Source organism: Mustela putorius, unplaced genomic scaffold (genome assembly GCF_011764305.1).
Source record: "Mustela putorius furo isolate JIRA1106 unplaced genomic scaffold, ASM1176430v1.1 tig00003899_pilon_pilon_pilon, whole genome shotgun sequence".
Lineage (NCBI taxonomy): Eukaryota > Metazoa > Chordata > Mammalia > Carnivora > Mustelidae > Mustela > Mustela putorius.
Window position 1 is genome coordinate 19,777,417 of NW_025422048.1, and position 22,465 is coordinate 19,799,881.

The 22,465-nt window shown below is 39.0% G+C and overlaps 1 protein-coding gene across 10 annotated transcripts in view; it reads right to left on the minus strand.

Moving 5' to 3' along the window:
- Window positions 1–22,465, minus strand: part of SLC25A14 (solute carrier family 25 member 14) — a 59,692-nt gene that overhangs the window by 18,946 nt on the left and 18,281 nt on the right. For 5 of the 10 annotated variants that reach the window (XR_006602987.1, XR_006602986.1, XM_045068119.1 and 2 more), the window contains exons 8-9: window positions 19,181–19,305; window positions 17,621–17,756 (exon numbers count right to left, since the gene is read on the minus strand). Coding sequence is in view for 7 of the 10 variants with exons in the window: in XM_045068119.1 (XP_044924054.1) it covers window positions 17,621–17,756; window positions 19,181–19,305 (261 nt within the window). In the remaining 3 variants the exon portion in view is untranslated. Of the gene's footprint in view, window positions 1–9,582; window positions 10,030–10,979; window positions 11,109–13,759; window positions 13,860–17,620; window positions 17,757–19,180; window positions 19,306–22,465 lie in introns of those variants that run through there. The other 5 variants (XM_045068121.1, XM_045068123.1, XR_006602988.1 and 2 more) reach the window with 4 other exon arrangements.

Genomic DNA, 22,465 nt, shown 5'->3' on the forward strand with positions numbered 1-22,465 from the left:
AGTTTTATAAACATGATACACTTAGAACAGTATCTGACATAATAAAAGCCATATAAGTATTAGTTATTATCATCTGAGTTGCCTCATGCTTTAGCCTCTCAAAAGAAAGGGAAAAAATTTGAAAGTTTTTCATCTTACAGCTTACAGATTTTGCCCATCATTTTCTCTCTTCAAACCTGGGGTTTCCTGGTCAGAAATGTCAGTGGTTTGATCTTCAGGTTGCTGGTAACACAATGGATTTGCTCATTCTAAAGGAAAATACCCACGATACCCACGTGATCCTCCGGAGTTAATATGAATCAAACTTTATTTTGTTACCAAACAGCTTCGGGGAAATTCCTCACTGGCCATCCTAATCAAGCTAAACCACATGCTAGGTTTTTAAAAATTTTATTGAGATGTAATTTACATACCATAAAGATCACCTGTTCAAAGCATACAATTCAATGTTTCCTAGTATACTTAGAGTTGTACAACCATCAACCATAATCTAATATTAGATCATTGCATCCCAAAATGAAACCTTGTACCCATTAGTCATCCTCCCCAATTCTCCCAGCCCTAGGAAATCACTAATTTACTTTCTATCTTTATAAATTTGCCTATTCTGGACATTCTATTTAAAACTGGGATCGTCCCCGATATGAAGAAGTAGAGATGCAACGTGGGGAGTTTGGGGCGTAGGAAAACAATAAATGAAACAAGATGGGATCAGGAGGGAGACAAACCATAAGATACTCTTAATCTCACAAAACAAAGTGAGGGTTGCGGGGAGTGGGGGGGAGCAGGGTAGGGAGAGGGTGGTGGGGTTATGGACATTGGGGAGGGTATGTGCTATGGTGAGTACTGTGAAGTGTGTAAACCTGGCGATTCACAGACCTGTACCCCTGGCGCTAATAATACATTATATGTTTATTTTAAAAATTTAAAAAATTATTTTAAAAAACCAAACTGGGATTGTACAGGAGTAGCTCAGTTGGTTAAGCGTCTGCCTTTGGCTCAGGTTGTGATCCCGGGTCTGAGGACTGAGCTCTGCATTGGGTTCCCTGCTCAGTGGGGAGTCTGCTTCTCCCTCTCCCTCTGCTCCTCCCCATCCCCCCCCCCATGGGCTCTGTCTCTCTAATAAATAAAATCTTTAAAAATAAATAAAACTGGGATCATACAACAGGTGGAGTTTTGTGTCTGACTTCCTGCATTTAACACGTTTTCAAGGTTCTGTCATGTTGTAGCAATGTGTCAGCCCTTCATACACCTCTTTACTGCTGAATATGCCATTGTATGGATATACCACATTTTGTTTATCCATTCATCAGTTGATAGATGTTTGGGTTGTTTCCATCTTTTCATGATTATGAATAATGCTGCAATGAACATGTACATGTATCTGAGTCCCTGTTTTCAATTCTTTTGGGTACAGAATTACTGGGTCTAATGGTAACCTATGTCTAACTTGAGGATGTGCCCAACTGTCTTCCAAAAGGGCTATGCCATTTTATAACCTCTCCTGCAATGTACGAGGTTCCAATTTCTTCACATCCTCGCCAACTCCTGTTATTGTCTGGCATTCTTTTTGATATGTTGGGCTTTTTATCTAGGAAAATCATTATTTCTCATTCAAATCAGTGGTGCCTGCTCATCTTTGTGCTACACTCTTTCATTCTAGCATTTTTGAAAAAATAATTTGTTTTTTATTGATTTTAAAGACTATTTATTTATTTGTTTATTTTGAGAGAGAGAGACCATGAGCAGGAAGGGAAAAGCAGAGAAAGGAGGAGAAGCAGACTCTCTGCTGAGCAGGGAGCGCGACGTAGGACTCCATCCCAGGGATCATGACCTGAGCCAAAGGTAGACAGTTAACCAACTGAGCCACTCAGGTGGCTTTGGTTTTTGGTTTTTTTTTTTTTTAGAAGATTTTATTTATTTATTTGACAGACAGAAATCACAAGTAGGCAGAGAGGCAGGGAAAAAGGGGTAGGGGAGGCAGGTTCCCCGCCAAGCAGAAAACCTGATGCGGGGCTCGATCCCAGGACCCTGAGATCGTGACCAGAGCTGAAGGCAGAGGTTTTAACCTACTGAGCCACCCAGGCACCCCAAGACTTTGTTTTTTTAGAACAGTTTCAGGGGGGCACCTGGATGGCTCAGTAGGTTAAAGCCTCTGTCTTTGGCTCAGGTCATGATCTCAGGGTCCTGGGATCGAGCCCCGCATCGGGCTCTCTGCTCAGCGGGGAGCCTGCTTCCCCCTCTGTCTCTGCCTGCCTCTCTGCCTACTTGTGATCTCACTCTCTGTCAAATAAATCAATAAAATCTTTAAAAAAAAAAAGAAGAGTTTCAGGTTTACACATAAATTGAACTGACAGTACAAAGAGTTTGTCTTATTTTGTTTTTTGAAAAAGGGTTTTCATCCAGTCCTTAGTCCCTTTAAAGATTGTTTCCTTGTACTCACTAACTCTGAAATATTTACCTTATCAGTCTACCTTCAAAAGACACTGGTGGGTCTATTTCATACCTGTTACATCCCTAAAAAGTTATTTTTCAATCAAAAATGGCAATTCAAATATACAATGGGGAGCTGTTACTTAAAGGAAGCCTATGGTGAATATTTTTGTGAAACACTGAATTCTTCATACATGTAAAATAATCCCCTTCAAATGTTCTTAGTAACAGTTAGACCTTTAATAACTCTCTGAGGCACCCTTACTGTAGTAGCCTGTTTCATTATAGTTTCACTACAGTCTTCAGTCAAAATACTCTATTCATCATATTGTTAACTGAACGGATACTGCATTAATCCATGACTAAGAATAGGATAGGATAATACACCTAAAATAAAAATAACAAATCAAGTTCTTTAATTTGAATCACCTACCTGAGATTATGGCTACTATAAAGGCATCAATCTTTAAAGCTTTGGTAATTTGGATAAAGAGATCATCAGCTGCAAACTCTTTTTCTTCAAATTTTACAATGAAAATAATTGGCCCTTCCTGCCCCTTTACTTGTTCTCTACCATGAAAATATTGTTTATTTTTAATATACTTCAGACTGGTTGTTAGTCATCACCAGTGTCCTCTGTGATGTCCTCCCCAAACTGTTTTATGCCAGACGGGCCCAGGCTCAGTTCTTGGACCTCTTCTCTTGCTACTGACACTCTCTTGGTGATTTCATTATCATGAAAGCGCCATCTATATGTTGATGATTTCCAAATGTACTTCCCTGGCCCATACCTCTCCCCTGAACTCCACAATTCTATGTCTCACTGCCTACTCCACATCTGTATTAAAATCTAGTAGGCAGGGGCGCCTGGGTGGCTCAGTGGGTTAAAGCCTCTGCCTTGGGCTCAGGTCATGATCCCAGGGTCCTGGGATCGAGCCCCGCATTGGGCTCTCTGCTCAGCAGGGAGCCTTCTTTCGCCCCCTCTCTCTCTACCTGCCTCTCTGCCTACTTGTAATCTCTGTCAAATACATAAATAAAATCTTTTTTAAAAAATCTGGTAGGCACTTCAAATTTAACATGTACAAGACAAAATTAGTACTTTTCTGACCAAAGCAAAAACAACCTGTTTCTTCCAGAGCCTTCTCCGTCTTCATGGCAATACTGCCCTTCTAGGGGCGCCTGGGTGGCTCAGTCAGTTGGGTGTCGGCCCTCGGTTCAGGTCATGATCCCAGGGCCCTAAGCTGGAGTCCTGCACTGGAGTCCTGCTCAGTAGGGAGCTTGCTTCTCCATCCCCCTGCTTATGCTGTCAAATAAATAAATAAAATATTTTTTTTTTTAAAATACTGCCCTTCTAGAGACCCAGGCCTTGGAGTAATCCTTACCACTGCTCACTTTCTCTCTTACAACCCGTGTCCCATGCCCTAGTGGGTCATTATTTGCTCTTCTCCAAAATATATGAATTTCAACCACTTCTCACAGCCTCCACTGTTGCTACCCTCACCAAGCCACCATTACTTCTTGCATGAGTCATCAGACTCTCTGTAGACTATCACCTCAGAGCCTGTGCATTTGCCTTAACCCTAGATTGGCTCCTTTTCTCACCCCCTCTATAGACTTAAATTTGGCTTTCTCTGTATGTGACTTTGCCCAATATTCCTCCTCCCTTGCGTCATTTTTCTATAAATGATTTATCACCATCCAATAAACTATATATTTTACTTATTAATCTTTCTGTTATGTCTCCCTTCTGTACACAATAAGCTCTATGAAACAGGGATATATGTTTAATGAATGAGCAGATAATCACTTAAAAAGATTAGGTATATTAGGGCACCTGGGTGGCTCAGTGGGTTAAGTATCCAACCCTTGATCTCAGCTAAGGTCTTGATCTCAGGGTCATGAGTTCCAGCCCTGCGTTGGGCTCCCCACTGGGTAGTGGAGCCCACTTTACTATATAAAATAACAATAACAATAATAAATAAAAGATTAGGTGCATCTCCCTCCCCAAACACCTCTATTTACCCTTAATAACCTACTCTTTGGGGCGCCTGGGTGGCTCAGTGGGTTAAAGCCTCTGCCTTCGGCTCAGGTCATGATCTCAGGGTCCTGGGATCAAGTGCAGCATCGGGCTCTCTGCTCAGCAGGGAGCCTGCTTCCTCCTCTCTCTCTGCCTGCCTCTCTGCCTACTTGTGATCTCTGTCAAACTAATAAAATCTTAAAAAAATAACCTACTCTTTATCATCCCATCCTTATCTAGTAATTCAAAACTTGATTTCATTCCATTTAAATCCCACAGTATTTGTTTAATTTTTGCCATGTTTTGGGCATTTTATCAGATCTTTTCATACAGATAAATTCATTTTTTCATTTAACAAATATTTACTAAATACATATAACAGTGCTAGGCATGGAGAACACAGCAGTAAACAAAACCAGCAGAATCCCTATTTATTTTTTTTATTTGTTTTTTTTCAGTGTTCCAGGATTGTTTATGCACCACACCCAGTGCTCCATGCAATACATGCCTTCCTTAATACCCACCACCAGGCTTGCCCATCCCCCTACTCCCCTCCCTTCCAAAACCCTCAGTTTGTTTCTCAGAGTCCACAATCTCATGCTGCATCTCCCCCTCTGATTTCCACCAATTCACTTTTCCTTTCCTTCTAGAGAAGGAAAGTATCCCTATTTTAATGGAGCTTATAGACTAATGGGAGATGCTGATATTAAATAATAACTCAAATAATAGTATGTAGTTATAAATATGTGATATAAGAAATTATAAAGAAGAAAGTTATTTAGATTGGTAGAGAGAAAATCAATGTAAGGTTTTCCCACAGGAATAACATTTAAGCTGAGGTAAATAGAAAACCAATTTCCAATATACCTTTCAGTCTATACCCTTGTGAAAAAATGGCTTCCTTTTTGCTCATCTTTTCGGGAATGAGTAGAGTATCTGACTAGTATGGTAGTCTTAAAAAGTATATATACACAATGGAATATTATTCAGCCATAAAAAAGAATGAAATTTTGCCATTTGCAACAACATGGACGGAGCTAGAAAGTATAATGCCAAGCGAAATCAGTCAGTCAAAGACAAACACCATATGATTCCACTCATACGTGAAATTTAAGAAACTAAACAAATGAACAAAAGAAAAAACAAAGAGACAAACCAAGGAACTGACTCTTAACTAAAGAGAACAAACTGATGGTTACCAGAGGGGAGGTGGCAGAATGGGTGGATTAGGTGATGGGGAGTAAGAGTATACTTATCATATGAGTAATGAGCAATGTATAGAATTGCTGAGTTATTGTATTGTACACCCCAAACTAATATAACACTATATGTCAACTCTCTTGAAATTAAAGTTAAAAACTTTTTGAAGTGACAATTGACAGAGGAAAAAATAACAACAATGAGATACCACTACACACCTATAAAAAATGGTCAAAATCAAAAACACTGACACCACCAAAAGCTGGCAAGGATGTGGAGAAAGAGGAACTCTCGTTCATTGTTGGTGGGAATGCAAAAGAGTACAGCTACTATTGGAAGACAGTTTGGCAGTTTCTTACAAAACTAAACTTACTCTTATAATACCATCCAGCAATTGTACTCCTTGGTTTTTACCCAAATGACTGAAACTTGTATCCACACAAAAACTTGCACATGAATATTTATTTATAACAGCTTTGTTCATAATTGCCAAAACTTGGAAGCAACCAAGACATGTTTTAGTAGGTAAATGGATAAATACACTGTGGTACCTCCAAAAGAAAAGAAAAAGAAAATGAACTATCAAGCCATGAAAAGACAAGAACTTAAGTGCATATTACTGACTGAAAAAGCCAATCTGAAAAGGCTACATACCAACTGTATGACACTCTGGAAAAGGCAAAAACATAGAGATAATAAAAGGATCCGTGGACCACAGGGGTTAGGGGAGAGGGAAGGATGAATAGGCAGAGCACAGAGGACTTTTGGGGCAGTGAAATGATTCTGTATGATACTATAATGGTGGAAATATGTCATACGTTTGTCAAAACCCACAGAATGCACAACCCCAAGAGTGAATCTTAATGTACATGATGGTTTTGGGGTGATAATAACATGCATTGTAGATTCACTAACTGTAATAAATGAATCACTCTGGTGATGAATTTCAATGGGGGGAAGCTGTGCATTGTGTAGGGGTAAGGGTACACAGGAAATCTCTGTACCTTCCACACAATTTTGCTGTGAACCTGAGACTTCTCTTAAAAATAAAGTCTATTAAAATTATTTTTAAAAAGGTAGTTTTAAACATTTGGGTGCACGTGCCCCTTTGGATCACTACGTTTGTATCTTTAGGGTAAACACCCAGTAGTGCAATTGCTGGGTCACAGGGCAGTTCTATTTTCAACGTTTTGAGGAACCTCCATGCTGTTTTCCAGAGTGGCTGCACCAGCTTGCATTCCCACCAACAGTGTAGGAGGGTTCCCCTTTCTCCGCATCCTCGCCAGCATCTGTCATTTCCTGACTTGTTTATTTTAGCCATTCTGACTGGTGTGAGGTGTTTATAGCAGCAATGTCCACAATAGCCAAACTATGGAAAGAACCTAGATGTCCATCAACAGATGAATGAATCAAGAAGATGTGGTATATATACACAATGGAATACTATGCAGCCATCAAAAGAAATGAAATCTTGCCATTTGCGACAACATGGATGGAACTAGAGCGTATCATGCTTAGCGAAATAAGTCAAGCAGAGAAAGACAACTATCATATGATCTCCCTGATATGAGGAAGTGGTGATGCAACATGGGGGCTTAAATGGGTAGGAGAAGAATAAATGAAACAAGACGGGATTGGGAGGGAGACAAACCATAAGTGACTCTTAATCTCACAAAACAAACTGAGGGTTGCTGGGGGGAGGGGGTTTGGGAGAAGGGGGTGGGATTATGGACATTGGGGAGGGTATGTGCTTTGGTGAGTGCTGTGAAGTGTGTAAACCTGGTGATTCACAGACCTGTACCCCTGGGGATAAAAATATATGTTTATAAAAAATTTAAAAAAATGTAATGCTTGGATACATAACCCCAGATGAATAAGTAGAATTTGGCCTCCATATTTAGGTGTAGTGTTATAATAATAACCATAATACACACACACAAAAAAGGTAGTTTTAGACTGACAGTTAAGAAAGCACTATGGAGTGGTAGAATGAAACAAGAAATCTGAGAACTATGCTAGTCTCAATCTGCCACAATCCAGTTATGTGACTTAGGACAAATTGTCTTCATTTTTGTGGACCATATTTTATCTATCTGTACATAAAAAGGAGTAGTTTCAGTGGGTCTTAAACTTTTTTGGGCTGCTCCCCTCTAGGCTACCCTCCACAATAGGGTTATCTTCCTAAAAATTATTCTCCTATTTTAAACTTTTACCTATCCTTCATCTCCAGGATAAAAAAGTCAAACTCTTTACTAGTGCATATAAAGATCCCTCATAATTTGACCCTTTTGGTCACACTATTCGTGTTTCATTTCATGCCAGCCCACAGTTCTGTACAAGTTCCCAAAGTGTAGTCCAAAGACTACCTGTATCAAGTACTTTTGATGAAAGCAAATGCCTTTGCGCCAAATAAGGTTAGGATCTCAGGCAATGAAATGTAAAAATCTACATTTTCACAAGATCTCCAGAGGATTCTGCCTCATGCAGCATTTGAAAACCACTGCCCTACATTTTAGCTACACTGAACTTTCCCCTATTTCCCCACCTGAAATGTCCTTCCCTGCCTTATCCACATGGAAACATCTGCTATTTACCTCAAATGTCATCTCTGCTATGAAGCCTTAGGCCAATCCCCTAGGTAACTGGCTGCTCCCTTCTCTGTTTCTAGCACTTTGTTCATCTTTCACATAGTACTTAGTACCTCCTATAATTATCTACTTACATATCTCTTTCTCCTATAATTCGAGCTTGAAAACAGAGACTATCTCTTAACTTACTTTTATATTCCCAGCAACTAGGACACACAATAAATGTTTGTTGAACGAATCAATGAATGGATAAAGATGAAGAGCTAAACTAGTCATTCCACAAATACTTTTTAATTTTTTAATTTAAATTTAATTAATTAACATACAGTGCATTACCAGTTTCAGAGGTCGAGTTCAGCGATCCAGCAGTCTTATATAATACCCAGCGCTCACAACATCACACGTCTTCCCCAATGTCCACTACCCAGCTACCCCATCCAGCAGCCCTCCTCTACAGCAGCCCTGTTTGTTTCCTATGATTTTTAAATTTTTTTAATTTTTTTTTATTTAAATTCAGTTAGCCAACATATAGTACATTAGACTCAGATGGAGTGTTCAGTAATTTGTCAGTTGCATGTAACACCCAGTGCTCATCCTATCACATACCCTCTTTAATGCCCATCACCCAATTACCCCATTCCTTACCACCTCCCCTCCAACAACCCTCAGTTTCCTAGAGTTAAGAGTCTCTCATGGCTTGTCTCCCTCTCGATGACTTCCCATTCAGTTTTCCCCCCTCTTACCCTATGGTCCTCTGCCATTTCTTATATTCTACCTATGAGTATGTTTCCTATGATTAAGAGTTCCTTATGGTTTCTCTCCCTCTATGATTTCACCTTTATTTTTCCCCCCTTTCCCTATGATCCTCTGTTGTGTTTCTTAAATTCCACATATGAGTGAGATCATATGATAATTGTCTTTGACTGACTTATTTCATTTAGCATAATAACCAATACCATCTAGCTCCATCCACAAATATTTGAATGCATACAATGTGCTAGGCACTGTTCTAGTACAAGAAAGTAGCCAAAAGTTTTTGCCTATAAGAAAAATTAAACCTTGCATACAAGGTTCTATTTTAAGCCTCTTTTTACACTTTATCTGTAGGAACTTCTAAATGAGCCACTTTATTCATGCTTAGAAAAGAACCATTTACCAAATGTTTATAAGTAAGTAGCATTACAACAAGTGACAGTGGGAAAACACGATGGACTTTGTCTATGCCCATAAATGCGCTTAAAGAGTCCAGACTCAATTTCATAGTAACCTTTAACAGTTTCTGGAGAATGTAACTTAAATAGCTGGCAAAGGAGAAAGAAGTAAATGAAAACAAAGCCAAAGTGATTCTGCCAATAAATACTTTAATGAGAACCGAGGTCTGAAACATACATAGCAGTAACTGCCCTGGCCTATGCCTTCTGCTATAGCCCAAGTCTGGGGCTAACCAACTACATTTAACCAACATTTGAAAAGAAGGCCATGTTGAATGTCATCCATCAGTATCCATCTTCACAGAAGATACCAATCTGGGGCCAGAGTCTCAATGTTAACACTTCCTCTCAGGGAAAAGTTAACATGGTAACGCAAACACATGAACAATTCTGAACCATCCTATGGTTCTTCCACCAGGAGGTTCCTAGGAGACGAGTGGTTCAGTAAACACAACTTTTTGTCAAAATACATTAGAACACGGAAAAAGGGAAAAGAGTAGAAAGGCTGGCAGGGCTTGGCTCACATTTAATTCAGTCCTTAGATCTGAAGCCTCTTGAGCTGCTCGTATGTAATAAAAAACTGAAGAGTAAGTCATGGAAGATCATTGGATTGATAATGAAAACCTAAGTTCTAAAATTGTATATTACATTCTCTTACATTGAGGTATTTAGTCTGTGCTCTTTTGAGTTGCACTTGCTTAAGTCTTTTTAAAAACAATACCTGGCAAATCAAGAAGGTGCTGAGTTTCTACCATGTCCCAATTATGATTTAGCATGTAGCAATAAAAACAGATTAAAACTAACATACTTATCATCTTCAGGGGCAAACAGGCCACACACACAAACACACACACACACACACACACACACCACCACCACCACCACCACCACCCCGAAGAACATTACCACCACCACCACCACCACCACCACCCCGAAGAACATTAATGGTAACCTATAATTCAATGCTAAGAGTAACTTACAGACTTTAGGTGATTAGATCAATCCCAAGGAGGGAGAAGAGATACTATCTCCCTCAATCTACAGTCTCCACAACAGCAAGGAACTACTTTTCAACCCTGCAATACTCACCACTATACACACAAACTACACACAATATCCAATTAATCTCTGCACAAAAGAGGCACTCAAACACAACTACAGAAAGGAGATCCACGCATGAGTAAAAGAGCCCTACTGGTTTGAATTCCTTCACTCTAATAAGAGTGTTTTCTGTCTTATTATTTCCTCAGTTATTTTGGTCCCATAATTAGGAGTAGGAAATATGGACCACCTCAGCATGTACTTTCCTTGGGAAAATCCCAACAGGACTTCCAAAAACTTAACCCCCTTCCAGATTTGGTCGTATGTGTTTTGTTTTAAAGAGGAAATTTTGGTACATCTTTTCTGCTGCCTTTAGTTTGTACTGGACTCCAGCTGAAAGCCATTTCTCTACTTAGTTCCACCCTCAATGGTCATAATTAGAAAGCCTGAGTTTCTCACTTGACTAAAGGTGTCAATAATCAAATTTACCTGGGAACTTGAAGCATCTGCTGTCATTCTCATATTCTAAAAGGATACAATGATGTTCCAGGGTCCAAGTCGAAGCCAGTTTGGCCAAAATCCTTTATAGAGTGCAAAAAATCCCTCATGTTTCCACATCTGAGGGATATAATAAAAAGTAGAGTGAATTCCCCTATTTATATCTGACAATTACTTTTATTTTAGTATTCCCTTTCCATGTCCCTTTCCAACAACTTATAGCTCCATGAATGCTGTTTTTCTAAAGACATACATTTTGAATTCATATATACTCTAAATCTACCTACTCATTCAACAAAGATTTAAGCACCTTCCAATACAAGGTCCTCTTTCTTGATGTTTACTATATACTCTTCTCTGGTTTGCTATCATTACTATTTGAGCAATATTATTACTATTACTATTATTATTACTATTACTATTATAGTAAACCAGAGAAGTACCTGTGGTAGCCAGCCTCCAAGATGACCCCAGTGGAAGCCACCACCAGTTATTCACACCCCTGTGTTCCCCCTCCCACAAAATCCCAGGAGAGGTCTGTGTCACCAAGAGAATACAGCAGTAGTCTGTCACCTCCATGTTGTGTTGTAAAAAAGATGTTGCATATCGAAAAGCCTTCTGCTTCTTTTTCTCTCTTAAATTGTTCACAGTAGAGAAAGCCATGAGGAGAGGCCCAAATGGTGAAAAAATAAGGCTTCCTGCTAATAGCCACATGGGATCTCTGAAGCAGATATCCCAGCTTCAGATGGCTGCAGCCCTAGCTTGACATGTGACTACCATCTCATGAGAGAATCTAAGCTGAAATCACTGAGCTAGGTTGCTTCTGAATTCCTGACCCACATAACTGTGAGATAATAAATATTTATTATTTTAAGGCACCAACTTTTGGAGTGATATGTTATACAGGAAGAGAGAACTTATACAGCCCCTGACCTCATGGAGTGCACAGTCCAGCAGAGCTTACAAACAAATACACAGATTGATGTATATTATATTCAGAAATGATAACTGCTAGTAGGAAAACGGAAGTAGGGTAAGGGAATAGGGAGGTGGGCAAGTCACTATCCTTCGGTTTCATCAGAAACATGGACCACCTCATGTAAATGCTTTCAGGATTACAGGAGGAACAATGCGAGTTGCTTTGACTTTAGGCTTCCTGTTTTATACAGTGGGAAGCCCTACACATACCCACTGAGTGGTTGTTAAAATTAAATGACAAATTATACACACCAAAGGTCATAAACTGGTGGTTTATGCTGAATTCAGCCAACAGAAACAGTTCCTATTTAGTGGACAATTCTGAAATATCTATTAAGTAACTCCCATATGTTAGGCACTACGTCATTGAACATGTCATTCTGCCCTTCTACTGGTGAAGTAAAATCCACCACTATACTAAGAAATGGATATATTTGGATAAGACAATAATATGAGAATCCAAACTTATAAATATCCCCTATCTCATCCTATAGATCAAGAATACTCAAGATAATCATCTTTATTAACCACTTTCTTGAGCCAACAGTAAGAGGATAAGGGCACTTTTGATAGAAACCGAGTGGTAATATGCCTCCCCCAATGGATTACCAGCAAATGCTGAAGGTCTTAGACCAAAATTAACGTTGGAAATTGTCAAATTCAGTCAAAATAAAGCCCAGATGAAGATAACCTAGAATTAGACTACTAAAATGGCAAGGGACCTTAGAGATACAATCCAATATAATAAATATAATTAATTTATATATTGAATTATAAATAGTGTCACTTTCCTGCCTGATGCTCTCCAATGGCTTCCCTGTGGATTTCATTCTAATTGTACATTTTCTTTGATGACCTGTAGCATCCTACATGATTCAGCCTCTGCCAGTCTCTCCAGTTTCATTTCTTGCTACTCTCTCTTTCATTTACCACACTCAGCCACACCAGCCTTCTTTTTAACCCTTTACCACACTCAGACACACAGGCCTTCTTTTTAACCCTTGAATATATCCAGTTCATTCCCAACTCAGCCTTTGTACCTGTTCCCTCTTTATGAAATGTTTCTCTCTCTGATTTTCATGTGGCCACCTTCTTCTCATCATTCAGACCTCTGCTCAAATGTCACCTCCTCCCAGCCTTTTCCTGGCTAGCCTAGCTGAAGAAGTTCCCCACCGTCATTACCAAGTCACTGTGTCATGCTCTGTTAATGTCTTCATAGCATTTACTTCTTCCCGAAATTATATTATTATTTGTGTGTTTATCTCCCTCAACTAGAATATGGTCCCCAGGACAAGAGCAACTACGTTTGTCTTGTTCACTATTATATCCCTACCAACTAACACTGTCTACCACAAGAAAATTTCTAATAAATACCTATATGAGTATTTGTTGAGTAAATGAACATACAAACACAGTGAGGATCTCTAACACTCCCATGAGCCATACGAATCTTTAAAATGCTCCAAAACAGTGACCAACTCCTTTAGAACATTAGGACTGGAGGGTCCACTTTTGGGCTTCAGGCAGTTGTGTGAAAACAAACAAGAAATTCTGTAGATGACAGAGACAACAGACTACTTAGTAAAGTTTTGCATCCATTCAATAAATAATTTGCTGGGGATAAAGTGATTAAGATGCACACAGCTCTGCCTTCATGGAACTTATTGTCTAGGGGACAGACAGACATTAAAAGCAATTACAATAAAATGTAACAAGTGTAAATAAATGTGATATAATCATACAATGAAGGATTATCCAGGCATAAAAAGGAAAAACACAATGATAAACACTACCACGTGAATGAACCTTGAAACATAATAAGTGAAAGGAGCCAGTCAAAAAGGTCACATATCCTATGATTCCAGTTATATGAGACATCCAAAATAGGCAAACCTACAGAGATAGAAAGTAGATTAGTGGTATCTTAGGACTGGAAGGGAGGGAAAAGGGGGGTCATAACTAAAGGGTACAAGGTTTCTTTTTGAATTCATGGAAATGTTCTAAAATCAACTGTGGTAATGATGGTCACACATATCTGTGAATATACCAAAAGCTACTTTGCATAGGTAAATTTTATGATATGTAAATCTCAAAAAAAGATGTCTTAAAAATATAATAAATGTTGACAGAGCAAGTACAAGAAACTATGTACACAAAACTTAGTTCAACAGTCAGGGAAAGCCTTTATGAAAAAGTAATCTGATCTGAAGAATGAATAGGAGCTAGCCAAGTGAAAAGGATATTCAGGCTAGAGTGGAGGCATCTAACAAAGTATGCGGCATGGATGAAAACTTGGGAATGAAAGAAAGTCTACCAGTAGAAATTGTACAAGCCATCTGGAATGTAAACAAAGGTAGCAGCAATAAAGCTGTAGAAGGAAAAATGGGTCAAATCATATAGAGCCTTGAATCAACCAGAGGCCATTCAAGGGTTTTAAGATAGAGATGACAGGATAAGATTTGCTTCTGTTTGTTTCTATGTCAGAGATGAATGCATAACTCCATTCACTAGTGCTCTGGGACTCTTACTGATGAAAAAATAAAGCATGATGTGATTACATATAATGACAATATCAAACAATCATTAAAAAGAATTTTAACAGCAAGTAAGTGAATGAGTGAGTAAATATAAGCAAAGTCCAATGCCAATATGAAAATATGTTTCTGCCAGTACAACACAACATGGTGGTTATAGTATAAACTTTGGAATCAAACAGACTCTGGTTTAAGTCCCAGATCTACCACTTATTAGGTATGTAATCTTGGGCAAATATTTAACCACTCTGCTTATTCATAAAAATGGAAAACATATCTACTCCATAGGGTTGCTGTGAGTGAGAGGATATACCACAGTGTGTGGCACGTAATAAGCATTCACTAAATCCTACCTACTACTCTATTATTGTGCCTTATATCTATTCTTAACCAACCTTCCTGAAAGAGTATTTTACACTTGTCTACTTACCCTTCATTCCTCTGTGTTTATGCGTCTCTATGAGAAGTGTCACGAAGGCTGAAACTTTTTGTTCACCCAAACTGAACAGCACTTGGCACATATGACTTAAACATTTTTGTATTCAATGAATAAACAACACACTCTTCAATGCAATCTAGCTTTTGCAAACATCAACCCAACAACCTCCTCTAGAACATATTAAATCCAACAGATATTGTGTAGTCCTTATACTGTATCTCTCTGTTCCAGATGGCATTAAATAAGTACTCATCTCTTTTGAAACTCATTACTCCCTTAACTTCCATGACTTCTAAGTTTCCTCATTATCTTTTGATGGTTATCTTTCTGTGTCTTTCCTAGGTTCCCTACCTGCCAAGCCCTTAGCAATTGGTATTCCTCAGTTATTTCCTTGACCCTAACTTTCTCCTTATGCCACCAACTGTCAAGTGGAAGGATAAGCGTGGCAGAAAATAGTAAAGAGAGGCTTTTACCAAACTCTACTCCCCAGAGTCTAAGAATCACTTCCTCTGTGAATCACTATTAAAATCACTATTAATAGGAGTTCATAATACTCTAGAGTGTGCTAGAAAGGCAAAAAAGTTGGGAGCTCTTCTACCTTTTCTCCTTGGTCTTCCCCTACACAGGTAGGTAATATCAGTACACTACTGATTCCCCAGGCTCTTATCTATATCCCCAAAATCTCCCCTGAGTTAAGACCAAGATCTCCAAATAGATCCACTGGGTATTCCTCATGCCTTCAAACTAAGTGTCCCAAACTGTACTGTTTCCCAAAAAACCTGCTCCTCTTCCTGCGATGCCTCTGTCAACAAGTATCACCACATGCTCACGAAAACAAAACAAAACAACAAACTGTGAAGTTATCTCTGACGCCTCCTTATTCCCACACTCCCCTACACCCAGTCAATCGAATCCTGTTGACTTTATCAACTAAATTATTCTCAATTCTATCCCACTTTCTGTATCCCCACTATAATGTTCAAATTCAGGCTTCATTGGCTCTAATTTAGATTACTATAAAAACCCTTTAATCGGCTTCCTGTCTCTAAGTCAGTGTTTCTCAAAGTGTAGTACCCAGATTAGCAGCATCAGTATTTCCTGCAAACTGGTTCAAAATGCAAATTCTCAGATCCTACTCCAGACCTACTGAATCAGAATCTGGTGATGGGGCCTCTGGTGAAGGGTCCCAGCCAGCCATCTGCATTTCAAAAATCCCTCCAGGTAATTAGGTTGTATGTTAATGTCTTAAGAACCACTGCTCCAAGCATATCCCCTTACATTAATGACTTTTCACCTTAGGTGAATACTACAATCACCTGAGGAGTTTTTAAAAATACTTTCAACCTAGGTCCTACCTCCAGATGTTCTGAGTTCATTGGTCTAAAAGGTAGACAGACACAGAGCTATGAAATTTCCACCAGGTGATTCCAGTTGTGCATGGACGACTGAGAACCACGGTCTCAGATCCAGTCTCTACAAAGCCAAAGTGATCTAAAATACAAATCTGACTTGATTAAAATCTTTCAATAGCTCATCAAATAAAAAGAAAAAAAGCCAAAGCACCTCAGCATAGCATTCAATATACTTTATAACCTAATTAACCCTTAGCCATTAACATGAGAAAAGCACTATAGTATAGATGTTAAAAATGCTGGTTTGAAGCCCGATGGGCTGAGTGGAAATCCCACTACTGTGACACCTTGGGCAGGTTAGGGCTTCAGGATCTACTGCATCAGGTAACGATGAGGATTAAGTAAGTGAATATATGTAAGTCTCACTAGGACAGTTTCTGATACACAGTAAAGCTTTGAATGGACATGAGTTACTATTATTCAAGATGCCACCACCTACAGGTGGAGGGAGCCTATCCTAAACTTCCAAATTAGACTAAAATTCCCTCCCATCAGTCCTTGAGTTTATCACTTACCAAGCTGTGTTAGTTATCTGTTTGTACACCTGCAGTACACCTGTATCTACTAAAATGGTGCCTGGTAGACAATAAATGGTTGTTAAACTGAACTGACAGCAGCAGAGAAACCATACGGAAATGTCATATTTTAGCTGCAAATTTGCCTTTTGTAGGATGATCACCAGGGATTACATAATACATTTATGATACTTGGCTTCCTACAAATATAACAGCAGAAACTTTTCAAAGGCAAAGTGTAAACAACAGCACAATACTAAACTGAAATTGAGTACCGGATTTTCTATTACAAGGTTTCCATCTTGTCTGAAGCAGGCAAATGTAGGATAAGTTAAGTCCCTTCTATCAGTAATTCTACATGGTGCTATCAGTAAAATTATCATGTAGTCTCAAGCATTCAAACTGGAATAATAATATGAAGGATCAATATGTATCAGCAGATTGCCAAGGAGATAGCTTTTCTCCCTGGAAATTACTCTGAGAGGCTATTAAAAATATACATAATGATTGGGGAAGGTATGTGCTATGGTTGAGTGCTGTGAAATGTGTAAGCCCTGATGATTCACACACCTGTACCCCTGGGGCAAATAATACATTGTATGCTAATAAAAATAATATTAAAAAATTTTTAAAATTTAATATACATGATGATTCTTCCATCTTCAAAAGTATGCATAGCAACTAAGAATAAGGACTGAATGTCTGAGACATCAAAGAAAATTAAAAATGCAAACCAAGTCTACAGTGTGCATACCTTTAAAATTCCATCCAAAGTACCCTTGTAGAGATCCACATGTCCCACAATTGCTCTCTGGTTCATCATGCGAGTTCGAACCACATCAACGGGATTGGAAGCCAGAGCCCCAGCCAACCCACATGTAAAGCTGGAACTAAAGGGGAGAACTTTAAGAGAGACTGCCTCACTTCCAACCATGACTAAACAGAAATTAAGCCAAACATAAACGCATAAATGTACAATGAGTCAGATTCATCAGATAAAACCTAGCACTTGCCCTTTCATTATAATCTAAAAAGAAATATTTTCTAAAGAAACATCACTCAAGCTTTGAATTGTGTAAGACTGATAAATCACAGACCTGTACCCCTGAAACAAATAATATATATTATATATTTTTTTTAAAAAAAGAGAAACATCACTCAAAAGTTACCCCCATAGGATGCCTGGCTGGCTCAGTCAAGTAGATTATGCAACTCTTGATCTCCAGGCAGTAAGTTTGAGCCCCATATTTACTTAAAATCTTAAAAGAAAATCTTCAAAAAAAAAGTTAGGGGCACCTGGGTGGCTCAACTAGTTAAGCTTCTGACTCTTGGTTTTGGCTCAGGTCATGATCTCCTGGGCTGTGGAATCAAGCCCCTGGGCTCCATGCACCGCAGGGATTCTGCTTGTTGATTCTCTCTATCTGCCCCTCCTCTCACTCACTCACTCACTCATTCACTCTCTTTCTCTGGAATGAATAGATAAATCTTTTTTTTTTTTTTTTTTTTTTTAAGTTATCCTAGGGGGCGCCTGGGTGGCTCAGTGGGTTAAAGCCTCTGCCTTCAGCTCAGGTCAGGATCCCAAGGTCCTGGGATTGAGCCCCACATCAGGCTCTCTGCTCTGCAGGGAACCTGCTTCCCCCTGCCTTTCTGCCTACCTGTGATCTCTGTCTGCCAAACAAATAAATAAAATATTAAAAAAAAAAGTTATCCTCTTCACTTTTTAATCCAAAACTCAGCCTTTTTTTGGGGGGGGCAACTTTTAAGTCCAGCAAGATCCCTAAGCAAAAAGTACCACACATCATGTATTAGTTATAGCAAGTTTTCATACCATAGCATCATACACCAAATGCATTTGAGCAGTAAAGTGTCACAAAAGTTGTAAGATGAAGAGAATGTAGGATGATATTAGCAACAGTTTAAAGCCCCAAACTGTGGTTTTGTTTCACTGGCTCTATAAATTTTCACTTTTTTCTGATTCTCATTGAGAAAAGTTTGCTTTCTGATCCAAAATTAACCAAAGCAAACAACAGATAAGTTTAGATATAGAGACTATATATGAACAAACGCAAATCCTATAGACATCTGATATAGTTGTAATAGACACTGCTACCAAGTACCAAAGAACCCACAGCATCTGGGATCCCTATACAAGTACTGGAAGACCTGGAAGACTTTCAAGTTCTGGTGATAAGAAAGACAGAGGTATTTAGACCATCTGCACCCATTATTGATTCTATATAAGGACTTCAGTGAAAGATTCTTTTAGTGCTCAAAATAATGGAAATACAGAATAAGTACAATACATCACACTTACACAAAGTGAGTTAAAATCGTGTCTCCCATCACCCCTGACAAGATTAAGTGCTTCTTTGTAATATCATAGACTGGTAGCTCTACGCCCACAACGATGGCAGCCCGCTGAGCAGTTGGGACGACACCCTGTAAAACATAAGTGATATTACACACTAAAATATACTAGAAGTGACATAAGTCTAAAAGTGAACAAAATAGGTTGGAAGTTGCAAAGTGACATAAAAATCCAAATCTCAAGTACAGAGATCATCATTTCAAATCAATGGCTAATAGTGTAACACTTAAAAATCCCAATTCACTGGGGTACCGGGGTGGCTCAGTGGGTTAAAGTCTCTGCCTTCGGCTCCGGTCATGATCCCAAGGTCCTGGGATCGAGCCCCACATCGGGCTCTCTGCTCAGCAGGGAGCCTGCCTCCTCCTCTCTCTCTCTCTGCCTGCCTCTCAGCCCACTTGTGATCTCTGTCAAATAAATAACAATCTTTAAAAAAAAAAACCCAATTCACTTATTGTACTAAAAATAAAATCACTGGGGCACCTGGGTGGCTCAGTCGTTAAGCATCTGCCTTCGGCTCAGGTCATGGTCCCAGGGTGCTGGGATCGAGCCCTGTATTGGGCTCTCTGCTGAGCAGGAGGCCTGCTGCTCTCTCTCCCACTCCCCCTGCTTGTGTTTCCTCTCTGGCTATATCTCTCTCTGTCAAACAAATAAAATCTTTAAAATAATGAAATAAAATAAAATCATTGATATGACACCCCAAGCACAAGTAACAAAAGAAATGAAAATAAACTGGACTTCATCACAATTAAACACTTTTGTGATTCAAAGGATATCACTAAGAAAGTGAAAAGACAGCCCACACAATGGGAGAAAATATTTGCAAGTCATATATCTGATAAGGAACTAGCAGACAGAATGTATAAAGAACTCTTACAACACAACAATAAAAAGACAAACAACCCAATTTTTAAAAGGGCAAAATATCTAAATAGACATGGCCCCAAAGAAGATACACAAATGGACAATAAGCATAATAAAAGATGTTCAACATCATCAATCATTAGAAAAGGCAAATCAAAATCACAATGACATACTACTACACACCAGTAGGATATCTATAATAATAATAATTGAAAAAGGTACTGGTGAGGATGTGGAGAAACCGAAACACTTATACACTGCTGGTGGAAATGTAACATGAGGGCAGCCACTGGAAAACACTTTGAGAATTCCTCAAGGAGTCAAATACAGAATTACTATGTGACTCAGCAGTTTCACACCAATTATTATTCAGCCATAAAAAAGAAACGAAGTACTGATAAATGGTAAAACACTGTTGAAACTTGAAAACAGTATGCTAAATGAAAGAAGTCAATCACAAATGCCATATATTTTATGATTCTATGTATATGAAATGTCAGAAATGGCAAATCTAGAGAAACAGAAAGTAGGTTGGTTAGTGGTTGTCCAGGGCTGAGAGGGTTGGGGGACATGGCAGTGATTATTGATGAATATGGGTTTTCTTTTAGTGGTGATGAAAATGTTCTAAACTTACACATTGGTGATGGTTGGACAAGTCTGTGAATCAACTAAAAACCATTAAATTACACACTTCAAGGGGTACCTTGCTAGCTTAGTTGAATGTCCAGCTGGATTGCAGCTCAGGTCATGATCTCAGGGCCATGAAATCAAGCCCTGTGTCTGGCTTCCTGCTCAGTGAAGAGTCTGTTTAGGATTCTCTCTCCTTCTCCCTCTGCCCCTCCCCCTGCTCACATGCTCACACACTCTTGCTTGCTCTCTTGCATGTACATGCACCTTGCTCTCCAAAATAAATAAATAAATCTTTAAAAATTAAATACTTCAAGATAGTGAATTTTATGGTATGCAAATTTTCTCAATAAAGATGTTATTAAAAAAAATAAGACCAGGGGCGCCTGGGTGGCTCAGTGGGTTAAGCCACTGCCTTCGGCTCAGGTCACGATCTCAGGGTCCTGGGATCGAGTCCCGCATCGGGCTCTGTGCTCAGCAGGGAGCCTGCTTCCCTCTCTTTCTCTCTGCCTGCCCCTCCATCTACTTGTGATTTCTCTCTGTCAAATAAATAAATAAAATCTTAAAAAAAAAAAATAAGACCATGAACCAAAAGTCAGGGGCAAGAGGAGAGCTTCTAAGTTTAATTTACAGAATTTTATGATGTGCAGAAAAGACACACCAGGATGAGAGCAAAGGTATAATGCAGCCAGGGAGAAGGGAAGGCAAAGGGGTACTTCCTTACAAGTCTTTCACTCACTAGCAGAATACCCCTATCACAAGTCATATTACAACACAGGGCTCCTAGAACACTAAAAGTCAACATTTTTGAAGAATATTAATGACACAAGAAAATGCTGATAACATTAAAGAAGGCAAGACATATAGTATTATTCTCACTTTGAGGGAAAGGATATATGCAAAACACCAAATTTTTATAAAGGATTCGAAGGAAATACACAAAAATATTTTTCTTTATCTGGAATTAGGGTAACAGATAAGTTAATATTTGTTTTTAGGCCTTTCTTATAGTATTCACAATGAATGCTTTATTTTTATAACTGACTAAATGTTATTTAAAATAGAAAATAACACACCACAGAGACAACTGCTTTCTTGGATACCTGTTATATTAAAATGCTCAATCATCTATAAATTGCCAAACTCAATTACAAAATGGAAGTGATAGAGTGATATAGCTATGCTATTACCAGGAGACGTCTGACTCTGCTGATCAGGCTGGCTGGCCCAACAGTGTCTCTCTCTCTGACCCTTCCACCTGTTCAACTGTGTCAGAAGATGATCTTCACAGAAGACAACTCTGCTGAATAGTTAAGGCCCCAAACAGGAGCCCATGGGCCAAATTCAGGCCACAGACATGTTGTGTGTGGCCTACATAGTACTTCGAGAAGACTGAATTAGCTGTCAACGTATAAAAAAAGGATACTTCACATAGGAATGAAGATTTCCAGCTTCTCTTAAAAGCCCAGAAAATGTGGCCACACAGGATTCCCATCATGCGTGACAGCTATGAACAGGGTAGGGGATCTCCAGCTCACCAGAGTTACCATCACTCTCTACAGTCTCTCCAACTCTGATATAAGTGCCAGTTACACCTCATTACTGCATTTGGGCTGTTATTTCTTTTTTTTATGTTATGTTAGTCATCATACAGTACATCATTAGTTTTTGATTCACTGTGCCCAGTGCCCCATGCAACATGTGCCCTCCTTAATACCCATCACTGGGCTCACCCATCCCACC